The 18572-nt window shown below is 43.5% G+C and overlaps 1 protein-coding gene across 4 annotated transcripts in view; it reads right to left on the bottom strand.

Annotated features, from left to right (window-relative positions):
* The window catches only part of APP (amyloid beta precursor protein), a 295204-nt gene extending 286087 nt beyond the window's left edge, over nucleotides 1-9117 (bottom strand). For 2 of the 4 annotated variants that reach the window (XM_060234376.1, XM_060234379.1), the window contains exon 1: nucleotides 8817-9075. In XM_060234376.1, coding sequence (XP_060090359.1) covers nucleotides 8817-8876 — 60 coding nt within the window. In that variant the 5' untranslated portion in view covers nucleotides 8877-9075. Of the gene's footprint in view, nucleotides 1-8816 lie in introns of all 4 variants that reach the window. The other 2 variants (XM_060234377.1, XM_060234378.1) reach the window with 2 other exon arrangements.
* Between the last annotated feature and the right edge of the window lie 9455 nt (nucleotides 9118-18572).

Below are 18572 nucleotides of genomic sequence, written 5' to 3'. Positions count from 1 at the left end.
ATTTGCTTTCCTTCCTCCCTTGCAGCTTTCAAATATCTGACATTCGTGTCTTGCAGCTCTCAAACATCTGACAATTTCTCTATGTGATTCTTATGTTAAGCAAGTTTGGCCACCCTGGTTTAAATGGCCAGACTCCACATCACATTCAAGTACCAATATGTATCACAGTATTGGTCTAAGGATAACTTCACATTCATGGTGACTGAAAAGTAAATACAATTAGATACATGTGTCCAATTCCCTATAACAAGTAAAGACTTATCTAACATTCTTACAGAAAATCAAATTTCAGCACAAGACACAGCCCTTTTTTAAACACGGTCACCCTGAATTTCTTTGTGAAAATGGGTGACAGTATATGGCTGGATACATCAGTGACAAGATCAGTGAAAACACCAGTAACTACTAATATCACAGTTCAGATATCAGTTATTCTTGTGAAGCAGCATTTCACTACCTATAGCAGCTGCGCTTCATAATTTAATAGTGTTGTATGCTGAGGCACAAGTCTTCGAACACATGCTAAAAGTATTGTTTTCCCCAGGGCTTTTTTTGTAGAAAAAGCCTAGCAGGAATTCATTTGCATATTATGCCACACACCCTAATATCACCATTGCTTCACAGGATTTTTTGTAGAAAAAGCCCAGCAAGAACTCATTTGCATATTAGGCCACACCCCCAACACTAAGCCAGCCAGAACTGCTTTCCTGTGCATTCCTGCTCAAAAAAAGGCCTTGTTTTTTTCAAGCCAACTACTGTATTCTTATTCACTCAAGAGGGCCTTTCCAAATGAAAGCAGTTCTCTCACTCATTACCGCAGCTCATCACATCCCATAAAATTAGCTCTAAATGTTAATGGCAAAGCTAAATTTATGTGGGCTTTTCCCCCAGAGGTAAGAAAGGCAAAAACAAATAGTGGAGCACATCTAAATTATGGAATTAGAAATCTTGCAATCCCTTATGGTTAGAACACAGCTGGTGACATGATAGAGGTGAACATGAAGGAAGATTATACTTGCTAGTTCAGAATTTTCAGCCACTATGGAAAAGAGAGGCTTTGCTCTGTAGCTCTTGTACAATTGAGCAAGCCTTGCAAAGCAAGCTGTTATGCAGAAGGAAGCAAGAGGGAGAAGGAAGCAGATGACAGCCAGTTGCTCGGGGGCCTAATAGAAGCCCTCCAGAGGCCTGATTTGGCCCCCTGGCTGCATGTTTGACACCCCCACACTAAATAATATACCTTCAATCCACTTTAGCAATACTTTTCAAGTAGATTTTGCCATCCCACACAGTAAAATCCAGTTGCAAAGTGCACTGAAAGTGGATTGAAAGTGCATTACTCAGTGCGTCTAGGAACTAAAGAACTGTGTAACTCAAGGGACATCAATCTTGTGTTTTTCAAAATAGCAGCATTCATTTACGCTACACAACTCTTTTGAAAATCAAGGGAAATGTTAGATGCACAGGAGATATGCTGTTCAGCTTTTAACACACAGTACACTGCAAACAGTCAAGGCCATGGACACATAAAAATAGGTCCAAATCAAAATATCTCAGCCTAATCTGCATTTCATCACAACAAGAATACAACAAAACTAGAAAAAGAGGGGAAAACAACATACTAATACAGCTTGATAAAAAAATATTATTTAATTATTTAACATAAAATACAATGTTTTCCAAAAAATTGTATTTGATAGATCTTACCATTATCAAAAACAGCAAAACCATACTTTTCTAGGGAATACAAGTGATCTACAGAGTTAGAAATCAACACCATATGATAAAATAACCATATGTTTTTGTTTAGGAAGTATCAAAAAAAAAATTCAGCTGTTTTTCTTGATGATTAAAATCTAATTACTCTATCTATACCTTAACCTTTCTTAACCATGCCACTGCACAATCCATAGTCAGCTAACAGTACTCAAGCATTGCATATGAACAGCAGAGATGTGTAAAAACTTGTTTCTGAAAACTGCTTCCCCATGCCCTGGAAAACTATTTGGCTGCTTATCAATTCTCAACTTAATTCCATCTGTGGATACTTCAGTTGAGATACTGGGGCCATGAACAGACAAGACAGAGCTTTCTACAAAACAAGAGAAAAGCTCTGGATTTGCAGGAAAATCTGAAATATAACAAAAATACCCCGGGGAGGGTTAAAAAACCTCCTCCAAAATATAGAAACAATACTGTAGCTTTAAAAAACAAATGCTCTCTGTAGTTATTGCTAGACAATCATTACTACCAGAATTCAAGACCTGGCTTCCTTCAGTAAAAGACGGGGCTGGGAGACAGACAGGACCCTTTCCACGACTGTTTTGAAGAAGGAGAAAGAGGCTGTAGATTTATACCCCGCCCTTCTCTCTGAATCAGAGAAGTTTACAATTTCCTATATCTTCTCCCCCCACAACAGACACCCTGTGAAGTGGGTGGGGCTGAGAGGGCTCTCACAGCAGCTGCCCTTTCAAAGACAGCCTCTGCCAGAGCTTTTGCTAACCCAAGGCCATTCCAGCAGATGCAAGCGGAGGAATGGGGAATCAAAGCCGGTTCTCCCAGATAAGAGTCCGCATACTTAACCACTATACCAAACTGGCTTACTGAGGACTCACTGAGACCAGCAACCACCCGGCAACTTTCTACCATGTCACTTCCAGGATTCACTCAAGCCCATCTGTTATTCAGCAGCAGCCAAGACAAGAAAGTCACTGTTCTGTAGTGGTTAGAGCTTCAGACTAGAATCTGGAGACCCAGGTTCAAATCCCCACTGTAGAATAAGCTCACCAAGTGACCTTCCACCATACTCTCAGCCTGACTTACCTTGCAGGATTGTTAGGGGACAAAATGGAGGAGAGGAGAGTGATGTAAGCTGTTTTGGTCACCAATGAAGAGAAAGGTGGGGTACAAATGAGAGCCAGTTTGTGATTAAGCATATAAACTCTTACCTGGGAGAATTAGGTTTGATTCCCCACTCAACCACATGCAATTGCTGGAATGACCCTGGGTCAGTCAGAGCTCTCTCACAGGCTGTTCTGGAAAAAGCAATTTCTGTCAGAGTTCTCTACCTCATGGGGGAGGGGAGGAGAAAAGAGATTGTAAACCACGCTGAGACTCCTTTAGGTAGTGAAGGTCAGGGTAGAAATCCAATCTCCTCTTCTTCTCAATAAATAGTACAGCTGAAGATACAGAGCCTATGGTGGGTGGGTGGATGGGCAGAAGAGAAAGAAGCAAGGAAAGGTGAAGATATAGAGGCTGCCAGGAATTGGGGAAGACAAAATAGTGTAGGGATGGAGACATATGACAAAATGTGGTGCCCCTTAAAATACCTTGCAGGTTCCCAACTGTGTAACTTGGCCCAGCCCAGCAGCCCACACTGCACAACTGGGCAATAGATGTCCCAACTGGAAGCTGCTAGGAAAAGAGAAAGAAGGAAAACTGAAAAGAAGGGGGCAGATTAAGGTAGGTTGATGGCTAGGTGGGAAGGAGAGAATAAAACATGAAAAGGGAAAAGGTATGGGGCTTTCAGGGAGAAGAAGAACAATAAACTAGAGATATAAACATATGCAGCTAATGGATTTTACACAGTTTGGGGGAAAGTACAGGCAAAAAGACTATGAGAGAACAGCTTAAATTTGATAAAACCTTAAACCAGGGGTGTCAAACATATGGCCCAGGAGCCGTATCAGGCCCTCAAGCACCTGGCTGACATCTGCTTCCTTCTTCCTCTCTCTTGATTCTTTCTGCATCATAGTTTGCTTTGCAAGGCTTGCTCAATTGCACAAGAGCTATTTTCTGTAGTGGCTGAGGCTCTTCCCTTGGGGAGGAAGGAGGGGAGGGAGAGCTTGCTTTGCCAGGCTCTCTCAATCGCACAGCAGAGGTACTAAGCAAGCGTCTCTTCCTTTTATTGGCTGAGGCTCCTCCCCCTCCTGGTCCCATGGAGAAGAAAGGAAAGAGCCAGAGCTTCCTTTGCCTAGTTCTCTGAATCCCATAGAAGAGAGCCAAAGAAAGCACCTTTAAGACCAACAAGTGCTAACATTTTAAGCATGCTTTAAGTTTGTCTGTTTTTTTTAAAAAAAAAACTCATTTAATTGTGTTTGTGTCCTTTATAAAGTTTATATCTCTGCTACCTAATTTTAAATAGATATACACATGGCCCGGCCCAACAAGGTCTCATTTATTCCAGATCTGGCCCTCATAACAAATGAGTTTGACACCCCTGCCTTAAACTATGTTTTTGAGATTCAACAATATTCCTGGAAGGGCAGATGCTGAAGCTCAAATACTTTGGCCACCAAATGAGAAGGGAGCACTCATTGGAGAAGATCCTGATGCTGGGAAAGACAGAAGGCAAAAAAAGAAGGGGACGGCAAAAGATGAGATGGCTGGACAGCGTTACTGATGTAACAAATACGAATTTGAGCAGACTTCGGAGGATGGTGGAAGACAGGAGGGCCTTGGGGTCACAGAGTCAGACTCGACTGTGCGACTGAACAACAACAACAATATTCCTCAAACAGATGCTCAAATCAATATAGTTTGCGTAATACTTATGCTGGTACTGCACACACACAAAATTGTCCACAACGGAAAGTTTAATTTGACCAAGGTTCACCACAGTTAGGACAAGTTTTAGTTCTAACAGCAGCTCTGATATATGAAGCAGGAATTGACTCTGAGGCAACCAGTGAGGAAGAATTACACAAAAGGTGGTTCTTGCAGGTCTAACAGATTACTAACCTAGGTACAACAGGACAAGGCGGCAAGCAATTTTTGTTTTTGTTCCACACTAATACCTTTATATGGATACATCTGCAATTCAACTGAGATTCTCCATTCTTTATTATTTCATATTGTCCTTGCAAATAAGTTTAGCAAATGTTAGGCACTTGCATTTTTCTCACCTGAGAGCCTTTTTGCACATGACATAAGTAAAATAACACAAACTTTGTTCAACTCTGAAGAATTCACACATTTCTCCCTCAAGAAAATTCTTGTACAGTTTCACACTGCTGTCTTTCTTCACAAGAAATACCAGAAGAGCTTCTGATCTACTCACAAATGTTCCCTTGCTATATATCACAATGAGCAACCACAATCAACTTCAAATACCTGGGATGACAGAGATTTTCTCTTCATAATTACAGCATCTTGCACCCAGGAGGATTTTTGGGAACCATTTACACCACTATAGTACCATATTAAAATTATCCTGACCATTTCAAGGCCTACAAAATTAAGAGAAACATAATGTGTCACTTTGAGAAAAATAATTTTAGAAAACCAGCTAGAAAATCTTTCCTAACATTAGAGTTAATTATCTTCCCAATAATGCTACAATGTAACAAAACCCCACCCCTTCTAAAAAATAAACATCTGTAATAAACATATGACTTCCCAAACCTCAATATACCATTCTTTTGCATTGCTACAACAGCTGGTTTAGTGTAGTGGTTTGAGAGCTGTGTGAACAAGGAAGCCCTTCATTCAAACCTCACTTTGGTCATAAATTCTAAAGGTGGCATTACACATTCCACTTATTCTGCCATCTGCCATACAGTTATAAAAATATACACCTACTTACAAGGATTGCAGAGAACAAATATGAAGCACTTCTGAGTGCTTGAAATGTATTTTTTAAAGATCATTGGTCTTGTGAATTGTAATTAAGACATTCTGAAAATTACAACTAGTTCAAAATGCAGTAGGTTAGTTATTGTTGGGGGGGGGGCGCTACATAACATATTTTTCAATTTAAAAAAATTAGCTGCTTATTTGTTTCTGAAATCAGTTCATGGTGCTGGTTACAATCTTTAAAGCCCTTCATGACTGGGGACCTAAAGGACCATCTGTCTCCATACCCCCATATGTCAATTATATGCAACCTTGAGGCCATCTTCTGGAAGTCTTATTTTAAAATTTGGAGGGGGAAGGGGTGCACATGTATGTGTCTGCACCTGGAAGTCATAGTGACCTCTGGTGATTGAATCATGAAGGATTCCTAGCCTGCCTAAAATCTACTAGAGTTTGCTCCCATTGAATAGTGGCCCCCACTTTGTGAAATGGACTCCCTAAAGAGATAAAGGAAATCATTTTTAGAAACCACTGCACACTTGTGTTGTTTGAGAGGGCACTTAGTGGGAATTGAGCTGCAGAGATGGGGTTTCCTATGGAGTCTGTTTTATAAACAGCTTATTGTATGTGTATATAATCTTAATAGAATACACTGTAAAACATCTTAAACCATGAAGGAAAAGGATGCATATAAATGTTTTATTTAAACAACTGCTCAACTGGGATCAGAATGCATTCTTTGGATGTTATGGGATAAACTGCTTTTGATGACTGCTGGAATAAGCAAAGGATTCTACGGCTCCAAGAAAACACAGGCAAATATCCTACCCTACAAACTGTTTAAGAATATACTAGAAAGTGCATTCTTGTAATCCTACTTCAAGGATGACACATTAAAAAAAAATGCAGCTCCAGTCCCAAAAATGGTTACTGGAATTTTGCCTGGTCTACACAGGCTTACTGTCTAGATTTTACATACTCTTTGAACATAAGGCATTAAAGCATTGTATAGTCTAATACGATACATGACTACTCAAAACTAAGTCACACATCCATTTCAACAGGACTTGCTTTCAAGTTAACATACACGGGGAAAGATTACAGACAGTGAAGGAAGGGCGGTCAACCTGGAAGCAAAGTTTGCCAAACAAGCATAGGACAAGATCAAAATAAGAACATATGAACATGAGACGCCATGTTGGATCAGGCCAATGGCCCATCCAGTCCAACACTCTGTGTCACACAGTGGCCAAAAAAGAAAGGAGGTTCACAAGTGGGGCTAGAAGCCCTTCCACTTTGCTCCCCCGCAAGCACCAAGAATACAGAGCATCTCTGCCCCAGACAGTTCCAATAATATATTGTGGCAAATAGCCACTAATGGACCTCTGCTCCATAATTTTATCCAAACCCCTCTTGAAGCTGGCTATGCTTGTAGCTGCCACCACCTCCTGTGGTAGTGAATTCCACATGTTAATCACCCTTTGGGTGAAGAAGTACTTCCTTTTACCCCTTCTAACCCGACTGCTCAGCAATTTCATTGATATAATGCAAAAGGAGGGAGCGGAATTTTGCAGTCTTTATGACACGAAAGTCCCAATCTAAATAGCTACAAATTACATTTCTTATTCATTAAATTCTGATTATTTCCTTACCCCCTAAATTCCAAAGGGAGGTGTGGCATACTTAGGTTTTCCTCTGCCACTGTCCTGTTTCCTATTTAACAAAAGGAAATAGGCTGCATGCTTGGACAAAACCCAAGCTGAGCAGCACTTTACAGATCTTTGCTAATGTCTAGATGATGCTGTGATGATTTTAAAATGCCATATATTTTTCCTGGAAACAGCAGGAGAAAGACATGAGCAAGAAAACAGGATGGCATCCAGTTTAAGGACAAGGAGAGAAGGGGGTGGGGTTCTCTGGAGCCCTTACACAGTCTATTCTTTCTGTTCCCTATTAAATACACTGCACACAGTATTATTCGCTGGCTGCTAGGCAGTTACATGAATGACTGTAAGAGTTGTTAAAACACGTAGTGGTGGGAGGATTTCTCTACGCTGCAGCTTTCATTACAGCGTTTCCTTGCTGCACTGCAGAGGCGCCATCTTCTCACTCTTAATCTTCACTCCAATCCATTTCCTTTCATTTGGTTCCTAAACACTCATACCCGAGGAAACCCCGGGTTGTATAGGATGGGAGGCAGCTTAAACACATTAAGGGCTAGAGATTTTTTTTCCTGCAAAATATAGCAGGTGAGGGAAAATCATCCCTCCACCCACACTCCATAGCTAATAAAATCTACTTCCCCGCCCCATACACACAAAGTATGCAACCCAGTCTAGGATAAACAAAACCATCTCATGAGAAACTGTGGGAGTGATATCCCTTTTAATGCTCTGCCTCCGTTCAAAACGCAGATGCCAGTGCACCGGCAAAGCAACACAGGTATCTTATACCCTAGCCAAATGCTCACCCTGCGAAGAGAGGCTGTCTTTACTCTTTGTTTTAAGGGAACCAGGACTGGGATTCATTCCGCAGAAGATGTAATACATGGGTATTTCCAAATATAAGCGGAGCAGGAGTTGCTTTCTACATAATTTGCTCTCCCTTTCTAGCCCACTGCAGGGACGAGCGAGCAACAAACGAATCCCTCTCATTTGTTTTCCAAACTAGAATGTGGAGGAGGAGGCAAAGAAAAAGGCTTGAGTAGGGCAACAAGGAGAACCATGTCGACTGTAAGCTGCTTCCCGTCTCTCTCCCCAGCTATGTGGTTCCCCCACCCCCGCTCCTTAGTATCCACCCACAAATCAGCCACAGTAGACAACACAGGGAGGCGTAAAAGGCAACAAAAGCCACACGGGCGCTCAAGCACACACTCGCAGCACCTCCGAGAAAGAGGCTCGCCCAGACGGACCGCGAAGGCGAGGCGGCATCCCCCAGCCCGACCCCTCGCGAAGCCTAGCCGCTCTCTCAAAGCCACGGAGGAAAACCTCCTCCCTCTGCGCCTGGTCCTCAAGCCCAGGGAAAAGAGAAGCTGCCCACCCACCTTCCAACCACTCCATGGCTAGCACCCCCCTCAAGACACTCCCAAGCAGCCAAAACGCCGCGGGAAAGAAGCGCTTGTAGGAAGGAAGAGCGACAGATCCGAAGGTTTCTCTGAAGCGGGCATTTAACATGCGAGCTTAAACGGGAAGCTCCAGGCACTCAGGCTAAACAAAGACTCGGGGGCGTCGGGAGCCTTGTCTTACCTCCAAAGCCCCAGCACTCCAGGAGGCCACGAGCAGCAACCAGCCTAAATGCGGCAGCATCCCGGGGAAGGTGCGGGGCTGGGGAAGCAGTGAGGCTCTGGGCTCCAGCTGTAAATCCCCCCCAGGCTCCTTGGTGTCCCCCTCCTCTTGCGCGGCTTGGGAACGGAACTGAGCTGCAGCAGCGGCACCAGCCGAGCGCCGAGGAGAAGAGGGCGAGTCAGCTGATATTCCAGCCTACCCAAAGCAGGGACGGCGGTAGCGAAAGCAAGGCCTACACGCCGCAGAGACCCCTAGTGGAAGCGCAGCCTCTCCTCTAGGCGCGGATATAATACGAATCAAGCAAAGGGAAGGAGGCGGGGTGGAGGTGCGGCAGGGAAGGGGGGGGGGAGGATGTTTGTCCCTCTAAAACGGAACAGATGAAGCCACTCAGTCTTCGCTTGCATCTCCTGGGGAGGATCGCGGCTATTTTTAGAAACTTCCTTTCCGCGAGCTATCATAACTTGGCGGCAACTCGGCCTATGCTTGTGCCACAAAGAAAAAAGGATCATCTTGTCGTAGGAACTGGAGCTACTAAAACGAATGACAAGAATGCCCCCGACGTTCTCTGTGACTGAAACCAGTATTTTGGGACTGGAATGATAGCCACTAGAGTAGAATTGTCATACCAGTATACCAGAGCATTGATTCCAGTTCCAGGGTCTATCATTCCTCTATATGGACTGTCATTTCTGTCTCAGAATACTTTGCCACTTCTCAGGATGCTGATTCCAGAGTGGGGGCTGTCATACTGGTCCCAGAACATCCATGGTACTTCCAGGATCCATCAGAACTTTTTGGTGGCTGTCATTCCAGGCCAAGAGCAAATTTCTTTATCATTTTCAGTGCATCTTTTGTGTACTGTAGTTTATTTAAATGGAACCCATGTAAGTGTTGCTTTGGGAAGGGGCTATGCCTCAGTGGCAAAGCATCTGCTTAGCATCCAGAAGGTCCCAAATTCACTCCCTGGCATCTCCATCTGAAAGAACCAGGTAGTAGATGATGTGAAAGACCTCCAACTCAGACCATGTAGAGCAGGAATGTCAACTAACAATCCACAGGTTGCAGCCAGCCTGCCCAGAGCTTTAATTAGACCCATGACTCTTCCCCCCCCCCCCACCCACTCCTCCTGTCTGTACCCTTTGAAACTCGGAAGTTGCCAAAGTTCCCAGTTCCTTCTGCCTTGTCTTTGCCTGTTTCAGCAGGAAGCTCTTCAGGGTTTGCAAAGCTGCAAAAAAAATGTAGAATGGGTTTTCCAGTAAAGTCTTTGCACCCAGATGGAAGTAGTCTATTTGGGCCCAGAGATCTTAATGGAAAATCCATTCTGAGTTTTCTTTGTAGCTTTGTCTCTGTTGCAATGTATTTCAATGGAGTGAAGCTCAAGTAGTTTAACTTTCCAGCATTTTCTTGTCCAATTGAAGCTGTTGCTTGCTGGAGTTGTCACCTTGCAAATAAAGGGTTGATGCATTGAGCCAGCTTGTCTCTGCTGAATGGACCTTAGAACCGGTGCCTAGTAAGTACTCTAACCTGGAAACCTACAGCCAAAGGGGGATATTACACTGGAGAGCCATTGCCAATCTGAGTAGACATGGGGGGTGGGGAGAAACTTACAATGCCCAGCCATTTCATGTGTTCCTAGGCTCAGAACATTTTATTTTTTTAGTTTACATTTTAAGTTCCTGCTGTGATTTGTGTGCTTTTTCTTGATGTTTAATTTTTAAAATTGCATTGCTGAATCCCACAATTTCTCCACTTTTCCGTTTTAAACAAAATATGGCAAGAGTTTCAAGCATTTTTGTATTTTAAGTAAAAATAATATATTTAATTGTGTTTATATCCTTTATAAAGTTTATATCTCCACTATCTGGCATTACATTTTATGACACATGGCTTGTCCCCACAGAGTCCCATTTATGTCAAATCTGACCCTTGTAATAAATGAGTTTGACACCCCTATCTACAGCCACTGCCACTTTGCCACTCCTTGTGTAGATAATACTGACCTTGATGGACTAAGAGTCTGATTCAATATAAAGTAGTTTTATGTGTATGTCAATTGACATTCTTGGCCCCCTTTATATCCAATAGGCATTCAGGAATCTCCCATTGTTCCTTTTGTGCATTCTTGTCACTCATTATAGTACATCCCCATTGGAACAACATTTTACAGTTTTTAAAAATAATTGTAGCATAATGTCATGAATATGGAGCAATGAAGATCCAGGTAACTACTAACCCATCAGTTTGACATCTATTACTGGAAAAGTTTTTTTAAAAATCAAACAGTCCTTGAGCATTTAGAAAAGACGGCTGTGATCACTAAGAGCCAGCAAGGGCTTCAAGAACAAGTTATGTCAAACTAACCTTTTCTCTTTTTATTGAGAAAGTTACTACCTTGCTGGATCAGGGGAATGCTGTAGACATAGTTTATCTTGATTTCAGTAAGGCTTTTGATAACGTTCCAGATAATATTCTTGTTGACAAGTTGGTAAAGTGTGGTTTGAATGCTACTACTGTTAAGTGGATCTGTAACTAGTTGACAGATCACACCCAAAGAGTGCTTGTTAATGTACCTCATCATCTGGTCAGGGACCTGCCTATCTACGGGACCGCCTTTCTCCATATATCCCCCAGAGAGCACTGCGTTCAGGGGCAAAAAACTTACTGTCCGCCCCCGGACCAAAAGAAGCCAGGTTTATGTGTGACAAGATCTAGGGCTTTTTCAGTGGCATCACCAGAACTTTGGAACCCCCTTCCGGAGGCCATAAGAGCCGCAGGGCCTGTAAGACCAAATTGTTTAAGCAGGCCTTCAATGCTTAACTGAAAGAAGGCTGCCACCAGACATCATATAGAATGCTGGTGATCGCTGTTCGAAAATTCAATGCCGCCTATATTGTACTGATGCAGCACCACAGAATAGTTTTTAAAAATTGAAAATGTAAATTATGGTTTTATATGTTTTATTGGTTTAATTGTATTGACATGATGTTGTGAGCCGCCCTTCCACTTGCGGAGAGGGCGGGATATAAGTCGAACGTAATAAATAAATAAATAATAAATCTTGGGGAGGAGTGACAAGTGGAGTGCTTCAAGGGACCTGTTTTGTTCAACATCTTTATAAATTATTTGGATGAAGGAATAGAGGGAATGCTTATGAAATTTGCAGATGATACTAAATTGGGAGGGGTAGCACATACATTAGAAGACAGGATACAAGATGATTGTGACAGGTTCGAAAACTGGGCTAAAACAAATAAAATGAATTTTAATGGGGATAAATGTAAAGTTCTGCATTTATTTATTTATTTATTTATTTCATTTATATCCCGCCCTCCCCCACCACGACAGGCTCAGGGCGGCTAACAACATTCTACAATCATACAATAACAAGTAAAACCTTAAAATTACAATATAGAGCAATAAAACATTAAAATATTAACTTAAAACCAATCCAGTAATACAGTTGTGATGCGGTATAGATCTTTAGACCGCATTGGCGGACCCTTGGTTACCGTTTTTCCTAGCAGTCCGAGTATGCTAATTTAAAAAGGGTGGTCTTGCAGGCCCTGCAGGAAAAATCAAATACATAATTATAGGATGGGGAGACTTGTCTCATTAGTAGTATGTGTGAAAAGGGTCTAGGAGTCTTAGCGGGGAAAAGGAAAGGAAAGGTCCCCTGTGCAAGCACCAGTCATTTCCAACTCTGCGTTGACGTTGCTTTCACAACATTTTCATGGCAGACTTTTTACAGGGTGGTTTGCCATGGTCTTCCCCAGTCATCCCCAACTTGCTTCCCTCCCCCCCAGCAAATTGGATACTCATTTTACCGACCTCAGAAGGATGGAAGGCTGAGTCAACCTCGAGCTGGCTATCTGAAAACCCAGTTTTCACCGGGGATTGAACTTAGGTCATGAGCAGAGCTTAGGACTGCAGTACTGCAGCTTTAACACTCTGCACCAAGGGGCTAAACATGAGTCAGCAGTGTGATGAGATAGCTAAAAGGCAAAAACGATTTTGGGTTATATCAACAGAAGTCCAGGTCACACAAACTGATTGTATCACTTTGCTCTGCTCTGGTTAGACCTCAGCTAGAGTATTGTGTAGTGTGTGCAGAAAGGATCTAGGGATCTTAGTGGGTCATACACTGAACAAGAGTCAGCGGTGTGATGAAGTAGTTAAAAGGTAAATAAGATTTGTGTTTGTGTCAACAGAAGTATAGTGTCCAGATCACATGAAGTGATGGTAGTGCTTTGCTCTGGTCAACTAGAATATTGTGTTCAATTTTGGGCACCACAATTTAAGGAGACAGACAAGCTGGAACGTGTCCAGAGGAGGGCAACAAAGATGGTGAGTGGTCTGGAGGCCAAGTCCTATGAGGAAAGGTTGAAGGTGTCTGGTATGTTTCGCCTGGAGAAGAAATAACTGAGAGGTGAAATGATCATCTTCAAGTACTTGAAGGGCTGTCATATAAAGAATAGTACAGAGTTCTGTTCTGTTGTGCCCGAAGGCCAGATGATATCCAGTGGGCTGAAATTAAATTTAAAAAGATTTTGGCTAAACAAGAGGAAGAACTTCCTGTCAATTAGAATGGTTCCTCAGTGGAACAGACTTCCTTAGAAGGTGGTGGGGTCTCCTTCTTTGGAGGTTTTTAAACAGTCTAGATCAGGGATGGTCAAACTGCAGCTCAGGAGCCACATGTTGCTCTTTCACACATTTTGCGTAGCTCTGAAGCCCCCACTGCCCTGTCAGCTGGCTAGGAGAAGGCATTTCTCTCTTTAAAATCACTTCTTCAACCAGTTGGCAGCTTGGAGAATGCATTTAAAGTTAAAATTGCTTTATTTTCACCTCTCCCCCAGTTATTTGCCTGTCTGCCTTCCTTCCTGCCTGCTCTCAAACATCTGATGTTCATGTCTTGTGGCTCTCAAATATGTGACATTTATTCTATGTGGCTCTTACGTTAAGTTTGGCCACCCTGGGCTAGATGGCCATCTGACAGCAATGCTGATTCTGTGAACTTGAGCAGATCATGAGAGGGAGGGCAGGAAGGACTGCATCCGTGCTTAGTTCTTGTAGCTCTTTCTTACATCCCCAAGGAAATGCTGATTGCCACTTTGGGGCCAGGAAGCAATTTTTCTGCAGGCCAGTTTGGTCAGCGATCCTGGAGGTTTTGTTTCATTTTTTTGCCACCTTTTGGGTATGTAGCAGGTGTTACTGGGGGCATGGGGGCATTGAGTAGACAATACTGACTTTGATGGGCCGAGGGTCTGATTCAGTATAAGGCAGCCTCATATGTTCCTGCATTGTGCAAGGGGTTGGAATAGATGATCCTGGAGGTCCCTTCCAACTTTATGATTCTATATAGAGGAAATATAGAGGAACCATTGCTGGACTTGGCCAAAAAAAGATCTTAGAGGATGTTGTAACAACATGCACTGAACAACCCTGACCTTTCAGGGAAGCATGCTAAGAAGGGAATCCAAAGGCCCTGAATAGAATAGCTTGATAAGCAATAAGAAGCAAATTGGTAACATAATTATATGCCTTGTGTAGATTAGGAGCTATCTAATCTATTATCAATAGGTACATTTTGTTGAGGCCCAGGTGCAGAAGCATCTGAGAATTGCAAGAATCTTCAGCTTCACAGAAGCAAAGATATAGTTCAAGGATAAGAATACTGGTTGAGGGCCAGTATGAAAACTTGCGTTTGAAAAACTTGTAATAAGTATTTTTAAGCAGACTTCGTTAAGATTAAATGTAGCAAAAATGAACTAATATTTTTATATATTCTAATAAGGCATTTAAAGTATATAGATAACCTTGCATGGTCTTTGAAGTTATGAGATAATTAGCCAAGTATGTGAATCCTTATCAAGTGGGACACTTGTTAGGGCAGTGGTCTCCAAACTTTTTGGCACCAGTTTTGTGGAAGACAATTTTTCCATGGACCGGGGGAGGGGGCGATGGTTTTGGGATAATACAATTGTGCACTTTATTTCTATTAGTTTGGTGTGGTGGTTAAGTGTGCAGACTCTTATCTGGGAGAACCAGGTTTGATTCCCCACTCCTCCACTTGCAGCTGCTGGAGTGGCCTTGGGTCAGCCATAGCTCTCACAGGAGTTGTCCTTGAAAGGGCAGCTTCTGAGGAGAGTTTTCTTAGCCCAACCCACCTCACAGGGTGTCTGTTGTGGGGGAGGAAGGTAAAGGAAATTGTAAGCCGCTCTGAGATTTTGAAATTCGGAGTGGAGAGTAGGATATAAATAATAACAATTATTATTATTATTATCATTATTATCACTACTACTCCTACATGGTAATATATAATGAAATAATTATACAACTTATGGCCTGGTTGCTAACAGGCCATGGACCGCTAATGGTCCACAGACTGGGGGCTGAGGACCCTGTGTTAGAGGATGATTTTAAAATCCTGTGAATATACCCTGACCTGGATAACCCAGGCTAGCCTGATCTCATTAGATCTTGAAAGCTAAGCAGAGTTGGCCCTGGCTAGTATTTGGATGGGAAACTTCCAAGGAATGCCAGGGTTGTGACACAGAGGCAACCTCCAACGGATACCAGGGTCATGTTGCAGAGGCAGGAAATGGCAGACCACCTCTGAATGTCTCTTCCTTTGAAAATGCTACAGGGTCACCATGAATCAGCTGTGACTTGACAACACTTTCCACCACCAAACATCAGAAGTTGTACTGATTGAGAGCTGCTTTTCAGAAAAGATTCATTTGAACTGCTTACTTTTGGAGTAAGAAGCTTTTATAAACTCATGTAATAATTCTTTTTTAATTATCTGTGTAGCAATGTTGGATGATATAATGCTTTGTGAACTCAGGTAAAAAACACAATATACTTTAATAAAAAGCTCATAATGGAAGCAGAGATTCTCTAGTAGTATTTACTTGTATACTATACCAGAGCAAGCCTGTAGTGTTACTAAGGTGTACCTCTGTCTAGGAATTAATCTAGTATAAGAAAACTAACTAGACACCTGGGGTCTAGTTACACTGGCCCTGATAAGTGGATTTTCTCTTAGGACCTAAACTGGAAGATGCATATTTGCAATATTATTATTTTCTGCAGATGAAATCGCCAATGACATAAGGTCAGATACATTTGTGCCCTTCCAAAAATGTATCATTCATTTCTATATTAGGACATTCCATTTTGGGTCCTATAGTAAGTGATTTGTAAATGTAACTTGTGAGGAAAAGCCCCCTACTTTTCATAATATGTGCACATCATGATCACCAGCATGGTTGCCAGGGCGCCTGGAGAAGTAAGCTTGCACCCGCCTGGCCAGTGAATGCGAGTGATGCTACCCAGGAACTACATAAGACTCCCGTGTACCTATTAACAAGTATATGAGCGCTTGAGTCAGGCACAGAGTGTCTGCAGCCGCGTTCTAACTTTTCCCCACCATCGCGTGGAACCCGCCATGGCAAGGAGGAGGCTACGCCGCCACGGAGCTGTCCAGGCGAACGGTGTGAAGCGTTAAGCATGGAAACCACTGTGTTTTGCTTACACCACATGTAGCCATCTTCCTGCCTGGTTGGGCTTCATTCCTTCTATGTGGGAACCTCACGTACACACCTTGAGTCATTCCTAGCCCGCAAGCAACCCACTTAGTTTATGAATGGATTAATGGCTCCACTATTAATCCTGATTGCCCAGTGGTCTCCTAAACAACTGTCTTCACCCCGGAGAGTTGAGGAAGAGGAAGAATCTCTCCTGATACCATCAAGCCTTTTTGTCTACACCGGAATACCTAGGTGCATATCTGATTCTCTATTGTCCCTTTCCCAGTTAATCCCATCTCCTCCCAATCACCCAGTCATTCCCACATTGATACCAACGGAGCCGCCCCAGGCCCTGTCGCAACCTGGAAGTTTCCAGGATGCCCAGGATGAAAGTGATGTTCATTGGTTGAAGTACACACCCAATCAGGTGTCGCCATTGACCCACCATTGGTCCAGCCGATGTCCAGCCTTCTTGGTCATCAGCAGAACCTCCCATTACCACTCCCAGTCACCTCCCATCCCCTCAGGACTAAGGTGACTCTATATAACCTGTGGACTAGCTACCCACAGGTGTGCTTTCTATTCAGCAACCCCTATTACCCGCTGTCTAGATCCATCCCCAATTCTGGCCACAGTGTTGGGTCCATTTCCCCTGTCCTCTTAAGTCGCCATTGGAAACCTTCCTGGAAGACTACGATGGTAAATATTACCCTGTCTGTTTATCCATATATGTTCCCCTATTGATCTATCTATATTTCCTAGACCTGTGTGAATGTGTGAGTGTTTTGTATTTTTACCTTGTATGAAAGAAATATTATTCTAAATAAATTACAATTGATTTTTACTAAATTAGAGTCTCTTATTGAGCATTGACTCTCTGAACGGTTGAGCCTGGTATACAATTGATAACAAAGATTCCCTTTTAGGGTCAGCTGTCTCTCAATCTAATTCCCCAATCTCATTTTGAGAGCAGTTTCCCTAACAGAAATTGGTGGAGAAAGCTTGGGCATTATCCTGTTTGTGTGAACGCACGCGAGTCGACACGCGTGTCTTCATACAGACAGACGTAAGGTTGCACCGTTCAGAAAGTCTTGCTAGCGAGGCTATTGCGTGAGTGATTGAGTGAATGAGTTCTGTGTGAACGGCTCTAGCGAGCATTTCTATAATTTGTGGGTCGGGCTGCTCCCCTTTCTATCATTCAGCGTTGGACTTCTCAGCCGCCCCGAGGAGGCCAGACACCTCGCAAGAGGACTGAGCCCGATCGAATGCAAGGGGGAAGTCCCGTGAAGTCTGGCCGCCGTCCCGAGGCCTTCTAAACGCGTCTATCGTGGGAGGGAATGTCAGGACAGGCTAGGATTGTTTAAGATCTGGATAGAGCACCCTTCCCTTCTCCTTTTCTTTAGAGCTTAGTGCACACACGCACACACACTACATACACATACACCTACACACGCACACCCAAGTCCTTACACGAGTCTAGGCCAAGGCTAGTCTAAGGCACCCGACAGTCAAGAAGGCAAGCGGGTCACAGGACCGTTGCAATCTGACTGCTGGGCAACTTTTATTTTGTTTTCGTTTGCCCGAGACGCGATCGTTGGGTCGGCTCGCGGCGCCCTTTTCTGGCTGAGACGCGATCGTTGGGTCGGCTCTTGCCTAAAACTCTGCCCGGTGACGCGATCGTTGGGTCGGCCCGTGGCTCCCTTTTCACCCGAGACGCGATCGTTGGGTCGGCTCGTGGATTTTCCCTTTGGCTGAGACGCAATCATAGGATTGGCTCATTGCCTAAAACTCTGCCCGGTGACGCGATCGTTGGGTCGGCCCGTGGCTCCCTTTTCACCCGAGACGCGATCGTTGGGTCGGCTCGTGGATTTTCCCTTTGGCTGAGACGCAATCATAGGATTGGCTCATTGCCTAAAACTCTGCCCGGTGACGCGATCGTTGGGTCGGCCCGTGGCTCCCTTTTCACCCGAGACGCGATCGTTGGGTCGGCTCGTGGATTTTCCCTTTGGCTGAGACGCAATCATAGGATTGGCTCATTGCCTAAAACTCTGCCCGGTGACGCGATCGTTGGGTCGGCCCGTGGCTCCCTTTTCACCCGAGACGCGATCGTTGGGTCGGCTCGTGGATTTTCCCTTTGGCTGAGACGCAATCATAGGATTGGCTCATTGCCTAAAACTCTGCCCGGTGA

This window comes from Heteronotia binoei, chromosome 3 (assembly GCF_032191835.1).
Source record: "Heteronotia binoei isolate CCM8104 ecotype False Entrance Well chromosome 3, APGP_CSIRO_Hbin_v1, whole genome shotgun sequence".
In the NCBI taxonomy this organism is placed as follows: domain Eukaryota; kingdom Metazoa; phylum Chordata; class Lepidosauria; order Squamata; family Gekkonidae; genus Heteronotia; species Heteronotia binoei.
This window is presented reverse-complemented; position numbering and strand designations above follow the sequence as displayed.